The sequence below is a fragment of the Anguilla rostrata genome, chromosome 8 (genome assembly GCF_018555375.3).
Source record: "Anguilla rostrata isolate EN2019 chromosome 8, ASM1855537v3, whole genome shotgun sequence".
In the NCBI taxonomy this organism is placed as follows: Eukaryota; Metazoa; Chordata; class Actinopteri; order Anguilliformes; family Anguillidae; genus Anguilla; species Anguilla rostrata.
In genome coordinates this window covers 48,084,553-48,103,585 of record NC_057940.1, presented here as the reverse complement: position 1 = coordinate 48,103,585, position 19,033 = coordinate 48,084,553, and the positions used below count along the sequence as shown (strand labels likewise).

The window sequence follows — 19,033 nt, the reverse complement described above, 5'->3', positions numbered from 1 at the left end:
CAAGTTAAACTTCAAGTGGCTCCCAATCATTATTCTTTTGTTTAAAAAAACAAACTAAAATCATGAAGACGCCAAGGAGGTCTGGGATATCAGCCATCCGGCCGTGGTTACCCAGTGCTGGTATTGATATCCACCATCTTGGGGACTGACTGGGACTACGTGGGGAAAGTGGGAAAACGCGCGTGCGCTTTCACAATTGTAAATTCACCGCCCACGAGCGATCTATTGATCTGCAATGTTTTATTGACACACGCATTAGCATTTGCTGTCGGATTTACGGACCGGAAAGATCAATAACAACACGAGATCAGTGGCGAACATAGAAGGTGCATGTTTGCGCTCTTGCTCCGATGTCAGTATGCACTGAGGATGCTCCGCTGGGTCGACAGATGGAAAGAGACCGAGGTAAAGTTCGCTTCATATTGAACATTCACATTCGGCTCACATTAGGCATTTTGTGCCTTAGGTAGGGACCTAGGTAAAAGTACAATCATAATCAGGAACCTGTGTGTTAATTCTGCTTAGATCAATAACTTTGCCAATATTTGACAAAAACACCTCAAACCAATCACAGATTATTCTAATAATGCCTGGCCTTCTTCCACAACTTTTTGGCTTATAAATTTGCAATCAATTACTTGTGGAAACCAAAGGTTGTGGAAGAAAGCCAGGTCCCTAACTAAGGCACACAATGCCGAATGTGAATGTCTGTTGAATGTCCAGTATGAAACCAACTTTACCTCGGTTGGAAAGAGAGGGTCAGCATTGGCAGGAGGTATTAGGCCTACAGTGTGTAGTTGCCGTGATTAAATTATTGGCCAAGAAATTACATTCTGTGGAGATGAACTGAGAACAATCATGGGTCAGCAACATTGCTGACCAGCGAGTCCCAGCTGCGGAGGGAGTTTGATTTTGAGAGCTTGACGGCGCGGCCAGTTTGCGAAGACAAAATCAGGAAAGAAGATCTTATACAGGTAAGACACATTTAGTGTTCGCAGTTTCTCAGTCATTGGGGGAATATTTAGTGCAGCACGCGCTGCTATGATAACGTTTTGTTGGATAAATTTATCAGTGTCTTTGTATGGTGGCTTTAAACCAGCTTTAGTACATAAACTACCAGTCTGTGAGGTCTGTCCTGAAAGCTTCATTCGCCTCTGCTACGCGGTTACCTCAAGATGGCATTTTCAGTGTCGCGGACTAATTCTCAGGTGTCAATGGCCTCTCGCATGCTGCTACTTGTTTTGGGTTGAGTGGTTTCCTGTGTACGCAGCTGCTGGCCGGGGGGTTATGGTTTGAGCTGTACGTTCCCGTGTGATTTTATGTGAGTGAGGTGGTGGGTGGTGCTGCTTGCTTGTAATGGAGGTATACCCCAATCTCTGCTGGTCTGATCGTTCGATCTTTGTCGAAATGTGCGTGATTATGGCACACTAGCCACAGCATACCAACTTGGCTATGTTCGGTAAAGTGAGATCTGTTCTGTGGTTGGAGAAGGGGTTTGAGGGGTATTTACTTTTAATGCATGAAGACCTAGGGGTCTTAATCCAGCATTGAATCCTACAATTACCAACTCGAATTAAGGAAGCGAGAGAGTGGAGTGTTTGTTATTAGGGGGCCACACACTGTCAGTGTATTGGCACTACAACTGGTTCAAACAATCATTTGAAGTGTTTTTCTTTAACTCTAATGGGCCTGATTTACTGAGACCTTCAGCATAAACCATTTCACACATGTAAGACTAATAACACAATCAATGATTGGTGCAAAACAATTACCACAGCCAGTCACCGGCCATGATAGTGGTTTTGCATGCGCTAAAAGGTTTTCGCATGTGTTAAAGGTCTTAATAAATCAGGTCATCTATGTCTTACCAACTATGCCGTTATTTATCTGAATAAACTCTTTTACAAACCTTCATATCATCTGGTGAAAAAATAACTGCCAGACATTGCCTCAATGAGAATATCACTTTATTACAGGGGAGGTAAGCCTTGTAGCACAAATCTTTAAATACTGTGTCCTCTCAGTCTTAACAGTAAATTCAGCTAATAGAATTAGCAACTGCTCTGACCTTTTTGAGCTTGTAATTTAGGCCAAATTGTAACAATCGTAGGTTATCAGGACACGCTGTTGCGTTTGATGCAAAATATTCGGGCTGCGATGACAAATCGCATTTCATCAGTTCTGAGGGAATAAATCTTAATGGTTCATTCATAAGACTGGAGTTTCATTCTTACAGTCTCCAGAGTAGCTCTGGATTTGTTCTATTCCCATGGCACAGCAGAAAGGAAGTAATGGCCAAGATAAAATAAACTGACAGGAAACCAGCTGGCACTGGTTTCTGGGTTTTAATTAACCACTTAACCATTTATTTATTTGTCTTTATGTGTGTGCAGTAATGTACTTGAAACTGATCTCTGGGTAACAGTCACTTTCTGTCTTTTGGATTCTCTAAAACAGTGGTGTCCAATCATGTGCCATGGAGGGTTTCCATTCTAACCAATGCACCTGCTGATTTCGCTAATTAGTTCCCGCCTCTCTGGTTGAAGGTGCGCGAATTGGTAAAATCAGCAGGTGAAGTAATTGGTTGGAATGATAAGCAGCCTGGCATTTTTTAGCAACCCTGCAGATGTGAACATGTTTGTTGCAACACTTAATTGTAACACTAGAGGGCGGTGCGGTTCAGTTACTTCTTAGAGCTTCTCATAGCTCAGGGGTGTCAAACTCCAGGCCTGGAGGTCTGCATGGCCAGCTGGTTTTTTGTTTGTTTTGGTTTGTTTGAGTGATTCATTTATGGCAATGATTGGCGCGAGTGTCAACATATCCGGTTTCCGAGGCCTGGATTTCCTGCCTGTGCAGAGGAAACCGCGAAAACGTGCAGGCACTGTAGCGGGCTCCAGTCCAACACCCCTGTCATACGTAAACATTTAATTTGGCAAATATGACCCATTGATGTTAAATGGTAAAACTGGGCTTTATAACTCAGGCACACTAACAGTACATTGAAATCCACCTTGGCTGCAACAATATCCAATGAAATACCGTTCAAAACTGTAAAAATTTAGCATTTCTTCCTTAACAAAGCCAAAGTTGCTCCATCTCCTTTGCCAAGTTCCTTCTGCCGGTCCACATGCGAAACAAATGGGGGATCCTGTGTGACGCATGATGGCTGTAGGAAATGAGTCCTTTTAAGGTTAGGTTGTAAACCTCAGTAAAACTGTTCTTATGCTCGGAGCTCTAATGGTAGAACACGGACTTCGCCTCTCAGATAAAGAAAGAAAAACAGACAATCTGACATACAAAAAAAAACTCTCACAGTGGTTCCTGAAAACAGTAATGCTGACAGTTGTCCGTTTTCCCAAAAAACTGCGACCTCACTTGGTACCGTCTTTTTCCGCAAGCAACGAGAGTGGCCCCTCTTCACTTCCTGCTAAGGGCGTTTCTGTGGGAGGGTCATAATGATGGTGGGCGGGGCTTGCATTCGACAGACGGGACGGATCCAGCTTGCCACGTTTTTTTTTGTTTGTCTTTTGTTGTGCGAATTTCCCCCACATTTTAAGGCAAGGGAGGAACTCCTTCTCACCTCAGGGTCCTCGAACGTAGCCCCCTTTTTGGCCACGCCCCCCTCCCTGCAGTCTCTGACCCGGGACGTCCCGGCTCATAGCTTGCCCTCCTCCACCAGCTTGTTGAGGCCGGTGCAGATCTTGGTGAGGTGGGGGCGCAGCGGCCCCTCGTGGGCGTACAGGTGGGTCAGGAGGTCCGGGTCGGCGTAATGGTTGAAGACGTGCTTGATGCGCCCCAGGGACTTGGGCGTCAGGTGCTTCTCCACCAGCTTGAGCAGAGTGTCCCGGCAGTCCGTCAGGATGTCCACCATCACCGCCTTGTCGAAGGTGAAGTCCACCTGGGACGAGGGGAGAGCAGGGTGTTTGCGACCGAAAAGCTCCTTGGCCGGTTCATGCCCATAACATTCCAGGATGAATTGTTGGCAGTACTGCCATGCAGTAGTATTTCATCTAAACTCTACTCCCACCCCTCTCCAACACAGACAACAACATCATAGCATTGGTATATTTTACATGGTCCAGACTATGGGGCACATTCACACAGCGCAACCACGTTTTATTGCAGGATGAAGCTTAGAGCATTCCCTTGTCTACACTGATTAGGCAATATTCAGCTCTGTAGATTGTAATATGTGTAGTATAAAATATATTAAACAAAATGTTGCAGGAGAACATATGCCACAAATGAGATAGCTCACTACCTTCAGAATTGGACTAGCTTTCAAGCCATATAACATACAGTTACCTGAAGTTACTTTGATAACTGTAAGTGTAAATTGAACCTGAGGTTGGGGACTAGACAGAGAGAGAGAATGCTGGAGTGGAGGAGGGAAGCTTTATAAGGTGATTAGAACATTCTTAAGTGAAAATTCTAGCGCTGATGTAATAATCACTATTGGCACTAGAAAGGAATGAAGCTCTAGAACACTGACTTAGAATTTTTAAAAGAAAAACAAACAAAAAATTCCAAAGAACCTACTCTTCAAAGTGTTAACAAGCCTTGGGTGGCGGAGGAGCTTACCTCATGGAAGCTGATGGTCGTCATGGCGCCCTGGTGCAGCTTCTTCTTGAAGTCCTGGGCCAGGCCCAGCTCCTCGGCGCTGAAGCGGTTGTGGCGGTAGAGCACGCCGATCTTCACCGCCACCTTGATCAGGTTCTTCACCACCTTCTGGGCCTCGGCCTTGTTGCCCGAGTGCTCCTTGGAGACGCGGTAGAGCTCGTCCAGGATCTCGCTGCTGGTGTCGTCGATGAACATCTGCACCATGGACTTGCTGGCCATGGAGCTCAGGATCTTTTTCTGGGCCTTCATGGCCATGTCCTTAGAGCTGAAGGACTCCATTGAAGCAGTGGGCTGAAGGGGAAGGACGTCAAGTATTATTAGGGAAGGACTGGATTCCCCAAAACAGCAAAAACTTTCAAGTTCTGCAAGGGCTGTGCCTGATATTAGTTAGGCCCCCTTCAGTAGTCGGATCTCATCCCCCCCAAACCAGCTATTCAGAATGCCCTACCCTCCCCACCCAATAAAAATCAAGAATAATACTCCGCAGCCATGCTGTACTTTAAAGATGAGTGGCCATTTGTGTATCCATTTTTAAACATGGTTTGAAAAGCAAATGGATGCTCGCTGGAGTAGCGTCATCCCATTCGGCGACACTGTTACATTACATTACAGGCATTTAGCACATGCTCTTACGCAGAGCGACTTACACAACTTTTATGTAGCATTTACACTGCATCCATTTATACAGCTGGACTGAAGCAATGCAGGTTAAGTACCTTGCTCAAGGGTACAACGGCAGTGTCCTACCCGAGAATTGAACCTGTGACATGTATGTTGCAGGACCAGTGTCCTACCCTATTATAGTACACTGCCACTGTTCCTAACTGCTGAAGGAGCAGTTGTTCCAGGTGATGGATTGCTCGGTTAGGGTATTTCTTATCGGCCAGCTGGGCGGGTGGTGGATACCGGGAGAGACCTCCAAACAAACATGAGCGTAAATCTCCTTCGGCTCCCGCATCTGTGTTTGTGTTGGGGGGGGGGGGGGGGGTGAGGGTGATTGTGTCGTTGCAGGGGAGGGGCTGGCCGGATATGGGGGTGTCCGGGGTTTCCTGTGGAAGTGTGAAGGGAGGGTGGGAAGGAGTGGGGGGGGTATTTTTTGGCAGGACTGCCGTACTCACGTTTCCCCTGCACGCTCCTTTGGCCCTCCCAGTGTGTGTGTGTGTGTGTGTGTGTGCGCGCGCTTGTGGGTGTGTGAGTGTGTGTGTGTATGTGTGTGTGTGACTCAGACATCACATCCCTTTTTATGATGTTCACGATGGAAAAGATCACAGCTACCAAAACGGTGTGATGTCACCTCATCCTCCCGTTCATAGAGCCTGCTATAGTCTGGTCGGGATAGGCTATATGCAGTGTCACGATGATAATTATTGAACGCTTTGAATATACCCGATGCGATAATAAACAAGTGAACTTCAGAGGCCGCTTGAAATGCTTCCACAAAAAAAACAGCACCACTGTTATCTATTGGGTGACCGTAAGGCAGCCAATCAGCAGTAAGGGCTCGCAGCTCCATGTGATCGACAAAAACGCATCACGTGATCACACGGACCCTGTACGACCTTGGTGCTGATTGGCTGTCTTATCAACATCCAGTAGATAAGTGGTTATGGTTTTTTGGCTTTTTTTGTTTGTTTACTATCCGCTTCAGGTATAGTTGAAAAGAAAAAAATGAAAGGAAAGATAAGGCACCATATGGGGGCTACGACTGTTATTGCATTCGATAATTATCATCGTGGGATGTTGTCCATCCCAACAGCCCCGTCCCGTCCATTTGCCAGAGGGGGGAAATCCGGGCTGGTCCCAAATCTGCATTGGAGCAATCTGACAGCCTTGGTGAATCCTCCTGGCAGACATTCTGCGGCATGTTGCCATGGCTTTTAAGTCTCTGGGATAGACAAAGCAAACTAGCTGTACAGCTGTGTGTGTGTGTGTGTGTGTGTGTGTGTGTGTGTGTGTGTTGGAACCTACAGCGAATGAAGGTGTGGTTCTGTTCACGTTACCCGGATGAAGGTTGGTGCACAGGCTAGACAACTAAATGCAATTCTGTCTTTAACCCCTTAAGGTGTGATGTCACATATGTGATCAGAGCATTTTTAACTGAACATTGTAATGCTGATGTAACAATCACTGCTGTAATTGAAAGGTGTTCTAGAACTGTGTCTGAAGTGACAGTGAAGACTATTGAATGTTGAAAAAATGTTCCAAAAAACTTCCAAAACTCGCGATTCGATTGATTTAAGGACTTAGTTTCACAATCAGAATTATGTCACAATTTAAGTGATTTAAATGCAAATTATTTAAACTCTTGCATAACTTGCAATTCAAGTGCGTTAATCCATTTATGCATTGCAATCATTTTTATGAGGCTGACACACATTTTAAAGAATAATTACACTCTAAATCTCACACTTGCTGTAAACATGTCTGTATGCCTTTGTAATGAAACATTAATTCATGCCATTATTTCAGCATTTCTGAAATAATATAATTTGGCAAAATAAAATGGTAGAAGAGTATCTTGGTGCTGTTCTCTAATGCTTGAAATTTTCTTTCTGGATGCTCCTATTGTGATGTCAGAGTACCCTTTGGAAGCACTACTACATCATCAGAATACAGCTGGCACCTGATTGGTTAGACACACTGTAGTGCTTGGTTTTGGCTCCACCTTTTCAAACCAGAACAACATGGTGGCCTGTTCGTTAACTTTCTCTTAATCCATCTAAACAGTCCAGTAAAATATATTTCTGACAAAATTTCGGGTGAGAAATAGTAATTGCTGAAACTTTGATTCACATTTGATCCGCAGCACCTAGTTTGGCATTTTTAATCGAGTTTCATGAGCCAGGCACAGCTGTGCTGAATTAATTCATTTGCATATAGAATATTTTACGCAAATGAGATGGACACACCTACACCACCCATCCCAGGAAGCATTTTTCAAAATTGTGTAGTAGGCGGAGCCAGACTGAATCAGTGAGTACCGTTTCTCTTTGAAGCAAGTACCTGCAACCTGATTTCCAGAGAGGCGTTTGCTCTGTCTGAAGCAGAAGGGTCAAAGGTCAGCCATACCCATTTTTCACAAATACGAGCCCTTTAGAACAGTGTTGGGGAACCCCATTCCTTAGTGCTGTAGTGTATTTGAATGTTTGTTTACACCAGTTACTTCTGGCTCTTCATTTGCAAATTAGCCCATTTGCAAATGCATCATTTGGGCATTCAAGAAAAGCTACCAGCCGCGACTAAAGAGCTTATCAATGAACTTCACGAAAATGTCAGAACTCATAAATGATTAGGCTTGGTAATTAATCGAGCAGAATGAATTCAGAGACTGAAGCAGTCTAGTCTGTCTTTGGTGTCAAAGGTGTGTAACTGAGATGAACTTACTGATGGTTTAGAACTTCAAGTAAAATCACAATATAAAGGACTTAAACTGTATAAACTCATTAATATCTTGCTTAAAGAAGTGTACTAATAATCTACCTGTGGGTATCCATTTACCTGTGATTTTCACCTGTTCTGGACGTGACTGGGTTTGTTAAGTAATTGCACTTGTGGGGGGTGGGGTGGGGGAATAATATCCAATAACAGACATTGACCTCCTGGCCTCTTCTGGTCTGCATACCTGAGGTTTGCTATTTGCAGTTGGGCAGAGGAGCTGCATGCCGTCACAGTGGGTACTGTAATGGGTTTGTAATAGCCGAGAGCGACTCACCGACTAATGTATGATGATTCTGTTTTGTGGTTTGTGCGGGAGATTTTCTGCATGCATCACCACCACCATCCCCCCCCACCCCACCCCCGACTAAAACTAGATCAAACATGCCCAGCACCCATGGTTCTCTGCTTAGGAATACTCTTATTTGATCATGCTGGCTGTCTTGGTCTGGCATACAATATGACTTCAACCCCAGGGTGTTTTTGCTAACATTCTTTTAGATAGAGCCACATGTGCTCCTAAGTTGGAAAATTAGCAGATGTGCCACTAGATAATTTTTGCAGTTAGCAACCGTCCGTTTTCAGGAGTAAATGCTCCTAAAATGGGAGCACTGTAGAGCCTCGGACACCTGTTCTGAGTTTGGTTAACTCTTTGGTAATATTTGGGTACCCTGGTGGAAATTACATCTTGGTTCCGGCCTGGATTGTATGCTGGTCTGCTGATTTGTAGCTGGTTTTGAGACGGTCAAGCTGGCAACAGGGCGGTTGAGATAGCAACCGTGCTGGCAAGCCCGTACTCGACAGACGACAGACTATCACCAAATATGGAGGTGGTATCCGGCTGGAGCAGAAGCGGGTTTCAGCTGGACTTGTAGCTGGAATTTCCACCTGGGTGGACCTGGTTGTAAAAGCGACATTATTAGAGCATGGATGAAGTCATCAACATGCGGAGGAATAAAATGAGGGCCACTTGAGTCCGTCTGGTGATCGAGTTTGATGTGACTTTATCAGCAAACCTCCAGATCCAGAAGCTGTGAACATCTGACACATCATCTGCTATTTCAGCATTTTTTTCCTTCTCACTTCTACCTTAAATCTCAAGTTAGCACGTTCGAGAACATGTTTAAGATCAGCACGGTGACCTAAAAAAACGCCCTCAGGTTTTTTTTGCTCTGTGTATTTTTAAGGAAGTTGCTGACTTCCTGTGCGCAGTGTGCAGACAGACTGAGAGAGAGAGAGACTGACAAAATGTATTTACCAGTACAGACAAGTAGGAGAAAATGAGTTTGTGGTTTACGCTGATGAAAACATGCTTGTAGTCCTCTTTGAAAACAGGCTGGTTAAAGAAGGGAATCTTTACCTCAGCAGTTAACCATCACCCCTACCACCGATGTGGGTTTCTCTGGGTTCAGATGTGAATTACGATGGCTCACTCTCAGGCCTCATGCTATCTTATGCACAGCTAAGAATCAGCCAATCACTGTCTGGCTGTTGGTGGCTGGCCTTCTGTGATTGGCTGTATGTTTTTTTTTTCTCCTCTTCATGGCACATGAATGGCCAGGTTGTTTCCCAGGGCAGTGGACTTCATGGGTTCGAATCGGACCCGTGGATTTCCTATCTGAATCTGACGTGGATAAATTACGTTTGACAGAGACCCAAACCTGAACAAAGTTCTGGGTAACCAGACCTGAACCCAAAGCCTAGTCCAGGGGTCAGAAAATAAAAGTCCTGCATTGTGATTCTTCTACCCATGAACTTAGTCACTGAGTAGTTCTACCTCCTGGCTGAAGAACTGTGCTGATCAGCAAATCTGGGTGATCAGAACAAAGCACTATGGAGGACTTTTACTTTTAGAACCTGGATTTCCACCTCTGCCTGAACCAGAACCGATTTGTGAATTACCAGACCCGAACAGACTTCTAGATAACCAGACCTTAACCCAAGCAGACTCGCGAATTACCACACCTTAACCCAAGCAGACTCGCAAATTACCACACCTTAACCCAAGCAGACTCTCAGATTACCACACCTTAACCCAAACAGACTCTCTGATTACCACACCTTAACCAAAAACAGACTCGCAAATTGTCAAACCTTATCCGAAACAGACTCATGGATTACCACACTAACCTAAACAGACTCGCGGATAACCAGACCCGTGTTCCTAGTTGGACCCAGAGCCGACCCCCCAACGTAGACACAAAATCCTGGCAACTTAACACCTAACCCTACAAACAACGGGGCACACTTTGCATTAGCCATAAAATTGGTGTTGTTGAATAATAGATCTGGAATAGAATGAAGAAAAAAGACCAGGGCCTGGTAGAGGGCTCGTTTTTAAAGTGAAGAAGAGGTATGGTAGCCGAATAAATGTGAGCACCGGAAAAATCAATAAGGAAAACTAGCCGAAGGCGGAGCGGGTAAATGGAGCGATTCGGAGGAGAGCGCGTGCTGGTGGGCGCTCTTGCCCAATTAATGTGAGACGCAGCTGCGACGAAACGGGCCCGGAGGAATCGCGCTTCCGCCTGTCCCGGGGCCGAGAGCGCGAGCGCCGCGGTGACGCGGAGAAAGGCGCTCAATTGAACCGCGCCCTTCCGTTCACGTCCGGGCCGCACCGCTGCAGCGGAACGCGCTCCACTGCGTCGGCGAGGTCTGAGCGGCTCTGCGTAAACGCCGGGCCTGCTTTCGCGTCCGATCGGCGCGCAGTCGGCCCGCTCAAACCACCGGACCGCGATCGAGCGGCGGGGGGAGAAGGAGCCGCTCTGCTCGCTGACGCGGCGCGGCTAACGGGCTAACGGGCTAACGAGGCGGACAATCCAGGGGGTCAGAAAGTAAAAGTCCCGCCGTGTATTTCATCCACCCCCTGAGCTCCAGCCAGCTGATTTAGCTCTACCTTCCTGGCTGAAGAATGGCGCTCATTAGCAAATCCGGGTGACAGGAACAAAATCCTGGGATGAACTTTTACTTTCTGAACCTTGATTTGTCCGCCTCTGCTGACGGCTGCACTTCAGCTCGAACGCCGCCGCCGCCGGCGGGGCCTGGAAACCGCTTCCTGTTCTCTCAGTTCCGTCAAACCGACGAGTGTGTCAGCGGCACTCCAGATACTTCAGCCTCCAATTTACTCCACGGGCTCTTCTGAGATGTCTGAGTCTGTCTTTTTTTGTGTGTGTGTGCGTGCTGATAATTTGCGCAATTCAAGCAGTTAGTTTTTCTACCCCGAGGAGCACCGCTCGATTCGTGACTTTGGGGAACTGCGCTGTGCCTGTCGAGTATCCCTGTGACCCGATATGTATTTTTTAAAAAGCAACGGTCCTCGCTCGGCCCGATCGCAGCCGAAAGAGCCGCCGCCGTGGCTACTTCCTCTCTGGCGCTGCCAATCGAGCGCGTTGCCACGGAGACCGGGCGGAAGCCAGCTTCAGGAGGAAGTGATTTCTGCGCACGGCGTCTGCTCGTCAAGTCACCTCTTTCAGTGTTTATGAAGTTTGCTTTTAATTTTTTTTTTAAATCCTCTGCGTGGTCTACGGTAAATGTTGAGCCTACCCCTGTGACTACACGTTCTGCCACTCTGGCCCCTTCTCTTAGGCCCCGTTTTAAAATGATGTTTTTCGTCATACAGTATTTATATATTTGTACTAATATCGGTGTATTATTAATGTATGAAGGCACAGACAGAAGATGGGTTTATTTTACCTTCAACCTTTTATTTGCTGATTTCATATTGCAGTTGCTTCGACGTACCAGTAGCTCACACAGGTGTGGTACATATTCGGGGTACAGCACATGTCTGTGACTCTTTGGGGGCAGCGAGGGGCACAGATGGTGTCCACACATCCAACATGCGGGGTGACAGATGACGACCCCAACTCCACCCTCCCCCCCCCACACACCTGTCAGTGTTACCTGGCCTGTACTGCCCCCGTGCATGACCCACTGCTGTCATTAAACCCCCCGACTAAACAGTGGACTGGCCCGGTCTAATGTCCCTTCTGTTTTGCCGTAGATCCTGGCAGCGAGCGCACCAGCTGTGCCAGGCGCAGAGCTGCGTGCTGGCAGCGGTCCTGCCCGTGACGTCTGAGCGCGGTGACCGTGGTGACTGCGGTTCAGGCAGTGACTACACTGATGTGACCCGAGAAGGTTCACACAAGGCCCCCCCAAGACATGGCGAAACCCGTGTCAACGCTAAGCGCTCCCCCTCCCCCCCCCCACCCCAACCCCAACCCCAGTGACCCCCCCTGGCATCATGACGTTTAACCGAACCTGCTGCTGGTCTATGTATCGGCTTTCATTTCCAAAAATCAGTCCGTCCTCTCTGGGGTTCGTGTAAACACTCGCTGACCTTTGGCCCTGTTTTCGGACCGGTGATTTGCGGCAGGAGTAAACGACTTCCTGCCGGTAATCTCGGGCTCCGGCGGCGGCGCGAGGCCTCTGAACCGGCCGAGGCCGCGCAGCGCCGGCGGCGCGGCGGGGGAGAGCGTCGTTCGGAAGGATTCGCCCCGCGGGAGGAAGTGTGCGCCGCGTTCGTTTGGGCCGACGTGCCGGCCGTGGCAGACGCGCCGCGTCGCTCCGCACCGCGGGTTCTCCTGCGCCTCCGCTCTGCGCAACGAAAGCATCCTTTCTGTCGCCCGATCGTTCTTTGTGCCGTAAAATAACTGCAGGAGCGGCATAGCTCAGAAGGTAAAGAGCGGTCGGCTGGCGGTCAAAGGGTTGCCGGTTCGATCCCCGCCCTGGGCATGTTGAAGTGTTTCCCTGAGCAAGAAACCTAACCCCTGACTGCTCTGGTGAATGGGAGGCATCAATTGTAAAGCGCTTTGGATAAAAGATGAATGCAGTCCGTTTACCATTGAGACGGCAGGTCTGAGCTCGCGGGCCCAGCAGGGCCTGTTTCCGAAACGTTTGTACGACCGCGGGTCAGGGTCGGGTCGGGTCAGGATGTCTGATCGCGGCGCCCTGACGACCAGCTGCGGCCTGCCCCAGCTCGCACCCGCCATTTCGGCTCGTAGCCCTGGGAACAGTTAACGCGAAACCCGGCGTCTGAGACCGGCGTGACAGAAACACAACTTTTGCCTCCCATGTGCATTCCGCTACCCCCTCGCCTCCCCCCCCCCCGCCCCCCGACCACCATCACCTACATACCGCTCGGATAAGGATCCCGCAGCAGTTACACCCTCTACACCTCTCCCCCCCTCTCTCTCCACCTCTCCCTTTTCTCCCCCCCCTCAGCGTACGGGGACGGAAGCCAGGCGGGTGAAAGAGCTCCAGGGCGTGGGGGGGGGGGGGGGTAACGGCGTACCTAGCAGCAGACGTATTTCAAAACCGCACTTTCACAACTCACAGCCAGCGGGAAGGGGGAAGTAACGGCAGCAGTTTTAGCTGTCAGCTATTAGAACCCCCCTCCCCCAATTCACCACCCCGCCTCCCCACACGCCCCCCCCCCCCCACCTTCACCCCCACGCTGAAGCAAAGCACAAACTCACGAGCGGGTGGGGACACTGTGGTAAACTCACCCGAGTTTGTTCCGCGGGCTGCTGCCCTCTCCGGCTGAGGTGCGCGCGTCGTTCGATCGAGGCGGGGTCGGGGGGGGTGACGGCGTTCGGGGGGGGGGTCAGGTGTTCGGTCTCGGCGCTTTCGGCAGCGGGAAGGCGGGAATCCAGAGGAGAGTCCGCGGAGCGGCGGGGTTGCCGTTAGCTTTCCGCCGACTCGACTTCGCGATAAACTCAGGCTTCTACTTCCTTGAGGAACTAATTGTTGTTGACACGCCCCTGAGAGGGTATTGTCCTCCTTCTCTCTCACTCTCACACACTCTTACCTTCTTTCTCTCTCACTGTCTGTTTTGCTCTTTCACTCAGTCTTTGTCCTTTCTCTCTCTCTCTCTCACTCTCTCACACACAAACTCTAACCCTCTGTCTCTGTCTGTTTTGGTACCTCTCTCACAGTATTTGCCCTTTCTCTCTCTCTTTCTCGGTCTCTTTCTGTCACTGACCTGTGGTTTGTTGTTCTGCTTCTATCCTCATATATCACCCCAGCTCAGCTCTTCCCCTCTGTGTTTCTCTCTCTCTCTCTGACTGTGTCCCTCTCTCTCTCTCTCTATCTCTCTCTCTCTGACTGTGTCTCTCTCTCTCGCCCTCTTTCTCCCTCTCTCTCTGACTGTGTCCCTCCCTCTCTCTCTCTCCCTCTCTCTCTCTGACTGTGTCCCTCCCTCTCTCTCTCTCTCTCGCTTGCTCTCTCCTGCCTGTCCTGACGTGTATGTACGTGTGTGTGCCTGTGTATGCGTCTGACCGTGCTTGTGTGTGCAAGCGGGCATGTGTCCACGTGTGTGTGTGTGTGTGTGTGTGTGTGTGCAACTAGGCATACATGCGTGTTTGTGTACGTGTGTGTATGTGCAAGCAGGCATGCATCCACATGTGTGTGTGTGTGTATGTGTGTGTTCAAGCAGGCATGCATCCACGTATGTGTGTGTGCAAGCAGGCATGCATCCACGTGTGTGTGTGTGTGCCTCTGTGCATCCGTGTATGTGCATGCACGTGTGTGTGTGTGTGTGTGCCTGAGCGTGCATGCATGTCTGTGCATGTTTGTGTGTTTATGTGTGCGTGTTTGTGTGCGTGCGTGGATGTGTGTGTATGTGTATGCCTTGGTGTGTGTGTGTGTGTGTGTGTGTGCCTTGGTGTGTGTGTGTGTGTGTGCATGTTCATGTGTGTATGTGAATCAGCATGTGTTTGTGTGTGTATGTGAGTGTGTGTGTGTGCTTGCATGCATGTGTGCGTGTGTGTTTATGTGCATGTCTTGGTTGGTGTGTGTGTGCGTGTGTTTGTGCATGTGCGCATATGATTGTGTACGTGTGCACGTGTGTTTGTGCATGTGCGCGTGCGTGCATGTGTGTGTGTGTGTGTGTGATTGTGCACGTGTCCATGTGCGCGTGTGACTGTGTACGTGTGTGCATGGGTGCTTGTACAGTATGTGTGTAGTTGTGATGGGGAATGTCTCTCATCAGTAGCTGGGTCAGAGGGCATGCCTCTTCCTTTGCTATCTGAGCGCGGTCCACTCTGCGTTTGTACATCATCAGGGGTAATTACTCTAACGACCCGATCCGGAGTCTGATTACAGCCTCCTGCGTGACTCACCTTGGCTTGGGGATCGCTTTTTTAAAAACAGGCTTACAGCGGTGACCAGGGCAGTTTCACTGCGGAGGTTTAACCTCTCCCTGCACGTCCAGGTATTCCAGTCTGTACTCCATTTTCTCACTCGCTTAAATTGTAAAAAAAAAAGGGGGGGGGGGTTTATTCTTTACACTTCAACGAGTGTTACACTCAGGGTAACAGTATGATGTAAGATCATTTCAGCTTTTACAGTGTTGTGCAGTGGAGTGTGGATTGGAGTCAGTAAGGGGATGGATGTGAATACATTAGATGTGATATTTGGATTTTCACTCTCGCTCATAACCTTACAAGTCCAGTTAAAGGACAACTCAGAATTCACTGATTACACTAATTCACACTAATGGGAAATGTATTTAATCCAGTGTACAAAAGCAGCTTTGTCCGCCCCTCAGGGTACAGCACCCTGCCCCCCTGGGAACCCAAGGCCCCCAGAGGAAGCCACAGCTGCCGGCCCCCCTCTGGGGGACCAAGTCGAAAAAGAGCAGGTGGAGCCACCCTCTGTCAGAAATAGCTCAGCCACAGGTGCTGGGCTTTGTACTTGTGGTACAGGCCTGGGTCAAATAATTGATGATATACTAAATAAGTTTCCCTAATTCAGAAGCGAGCAAACATTTTTTTTAACGCATATCTCGCACAAAACGTTTTTTTTTTTTTTTTGTGTCACTGCATGTTTTTGGTTTTGGTCAGCTTTGAAGCGTTTCCTTGAAGTTTCTCAAGGGAGTTCCACTGAAGTGCCTTCAAAACCTTTGCCGGCCACTTGAAGGGTTAAAAAATTTCAGACGTGTATTTGACCCAGGTCTGTCGCGGAAGAGCACCTGGTTGCTGAACCGCGGCGGAATGCGTAAAGGGGGGGGGGTGCTGCGGCCACGCCCTGTAACCACGGCGACGAGCCCGGCGGGTCCCGGCAGGCCTCGGCTTGCGGAAGCGGGGTGACGCTGGTCTGCGTTTCGACAGAAACGCCGCGCGAAGCGAGACTTTGACGCGGTCTGTATTACTTCCTGCTTCGGGGTGATCTCTTTGTCCCGTCTTTGCCGTTTTAAGATGAGCGCCTGCAAATCTTCACACGATTTTCTTCCCTCATGGTTTGCTATCGAATCCGGACCGTTCTGCCCCCCACAGGGAGTCACCCAGGGTAGGAGGGATTTTATTTGGATGGGAGGGTCTAGACACGCCCCCCTATGAAGCTACACAGGAAGAGTCTTCCTCCGACACACGTCTGTGCGAGCCGGACTCGTGAATCACAGCGTGGCGAAACTCTTGATAGCGAACAATACGAATGATCCGTCCACCACGCGACCTTGTTACAACTCACACACGCAGCCAGAGTGAGGCTGAGAGTGCTTAGACGTACTGACGTCACGTTTAACGGCAGGAGAAACGACACCAGCTCGAGTGATGATGTGGTGTCGGAAACGTAAACGACGATGTTGGCAGAGTTGCCGGAGAGCAAACCACCATAAGAGTGTGGCCATTAAATAACTTACTTTGCTATGATTCATAATGACATGGACTGACTTTTGTGCATTGTGTAAATTGGATTGTATCATCGTCTCTGAACAGACACACCCCTACTTGCAATTGTCCCACTCAAAAAATTGAAAAGCGTGTACATGCTGTCTGTCTTTCCGCTGTCATCTGTCATTTTGCGGTGACCCCCCCATGGGGGAGGAAGAGAGAACTGGGGTGTCCCATCTCGTGCCATCGTCCTGATCGGGAACAGAGGTGGAAAACGCATAACCGGCTTCCTGTTTGTGGAGGGAAGTTTGCTGGGGGGGGGAGAGAGGAATGTTGGGAGTGCCAGAGAGGGGAAGAACAGGGAACGGCGATAAAACAAGGAGAGGAATATTTCTGCTGCTCACTTCCCAATGGCTGTGAATGGAGATTTGGGAGAGGGGAGGGGCGAAGGGTGGCCGATTTCATCTAGCCACAATGTGGTGCTTCAATTTTGTATATTTGGGAATGTTTGAATAATAGTGCTCAATGAGTCTGCCATTTCCCTGCTCATCTCTTCAAATGTCATTGGCTTGGATCCTTGGTGTGGTTCTTGACTTCGCTGAACTTCATTGGAGCCCCAGATTTACTGCAACCACTTGGGGAACGTTTTCGTTGTAGCGTTATCGCGTGATCGTGGGAATCTTCCTGGAACATGCTTCAGGAGTTCCGGGTTTGATGGGTTAGTCGTGACGATTGGCTGGGCTGGTCTGGCATCTTCAAGCAGGGCCCTGTAAAGTTTCCTCAACACTTTCTTCTTCTTCTCAGTCCTTTGAAGAGCGGGTTTTTTGGAGCGTTTTTTCAACATTCTACATCAGTGTTCTAGAACACCATTTGCTTTCAATCTCCAGTGATGATTGTCACGCCAGCAGCAGAATGTTGAGTGACGAACATACTAATCACATATTTGTGATCTCACACCTTAAAGGGTTAAGCTAATTTGGTTTTCCTTTTTTTTACTTGCTGTGGCCATAATTTTGAAAAATGGAAAAATCCATTCTGCCCTCACGATTTGCTGATTCTTTTTTAGGTCAGTCTTTTATTCACTAGTCTATCCTTTGCCTTAAAAATGGGAAGTGTCATGTATTCATTTGGTGACTGCTGAGACTAGCAGAAATTTTTTTTTGCAAATACCAGAAAAAAAGTGTTTTTTTTTTCTACCTCTAACTTGCAGATCTTCCAGGTAACGTTGCAAAATCATGTCAGAGAAGGTCAGAGAATGGGAGTATTTTCAGAAACATGCACACAAAATCTAGAATGTATCTCAGCATCAGCGATTTGGAGATGTGACTTGATGTTAAAATGTCTTAAGTGTTTATTTGGGGGAAAAAAATTATTTGTATGAAAAAAAAACAGTTACTTGGAGAGTGCGGTAATGCTGGTCACCATAGCAACAGACAGGAAGCGCTGCACAAGAGGTTTCCTGATCGTTTCCTCTTTATCGTCTAATGACATCTTGCCTAACGACTGCAGGGTGGGGGAAATGGGGCGAGTGGAGTGTGTGCGTGTGCTTCTTTGGCAGACATAAACGCACACGCATGTGCAAACACACACACACACATACACACACACATGCAAACACACACACACACACACACATACACATGCAAACACACACACACACACACACACTTTCTGATTTTCCCACTCACTCAGACTCACATGTCCTCTTTCTTACTCATGCACACACTCTCGCTTACACAGACACACGTGCGCACACACACACACAAGCACACACACGCATGAACATATACACATACACACGGAAACTTTTTCTGATTTTCCCACACACGCAGACTCACATGTCTTTTTCCTCCTGCACACACACCCTCTTAAACACACACACTCAGAATTCACTGTGTGAAATCTGTCGTGTTTTTCTTATGATCATGTGCTGCACATCTTTCCAATGATAAAACTTTGCAGTTTCATAGCTGTTAAAATGTCTCACTTTTTTTTTTTTACCACACATTGATACTGAATGAGAAAGAATGTGAGAAACTGTACATATATGTATAAGAATGAGTCTGAATTTACTTGATGTTTAGTTCTCACACGTAAACAGTAAAGGGAACAGAGACATCTCCCCGTCAATGACGTTAGGTTTTCTATTACAGTTATTACGGTAGCTTGTTTCATTGAACGAAATGGCTGAGTAGAGGGCAACTGTTGAAAGTGACTGAATTATCGCATCAGAAATGATGAGAAACTAAGGTCTTATTTCTTCACTCGGGCATCAGGGGACCGTTTCTGTGGAAGCGTCCAGAGGAAGGGAAGAGACTTGGACGCCCACACGGCCATTCAGTCAGACTTCCCAGAAGTGGTCTTTGTGA

The 19,033-nt window shown here is 48.1% G+C and overlaps 1 protein-coding gene across 1 annotated transcript; it reads right to left on the bottom strand.

The window, feature by feature from the left end:
• Positions 1-1,950: 1,950 nt before the first annotated feature.
• LOC135260214 (tumor necrosis factor alpha-induced protein 8-like protein 2) lies at positions 1,951-14,196 on the bottom strand. The gene is made up of 3 exons (XM_064345436.1): positions 13,560-14,196; positions 4,582-4,911; positions 1,951-3,898 (listed from the first exon to the last, which is right to left on the bottom strand). Exons 2-3 carry the CDS (start codon positions 4,897-4,899, stop codon positions 3,656-3,658), a joined length of 561 nt encoding a protein of 186 aa, XP_064201506.1. The 5' UTR covers positions 4,900-4,911; positions 13,560-14,196; the 3' UTR covers positions 1,951-3,655.
• Between the last annotated feature and the right edge of the window lie 4,837 nt (positions 14,197-19,033).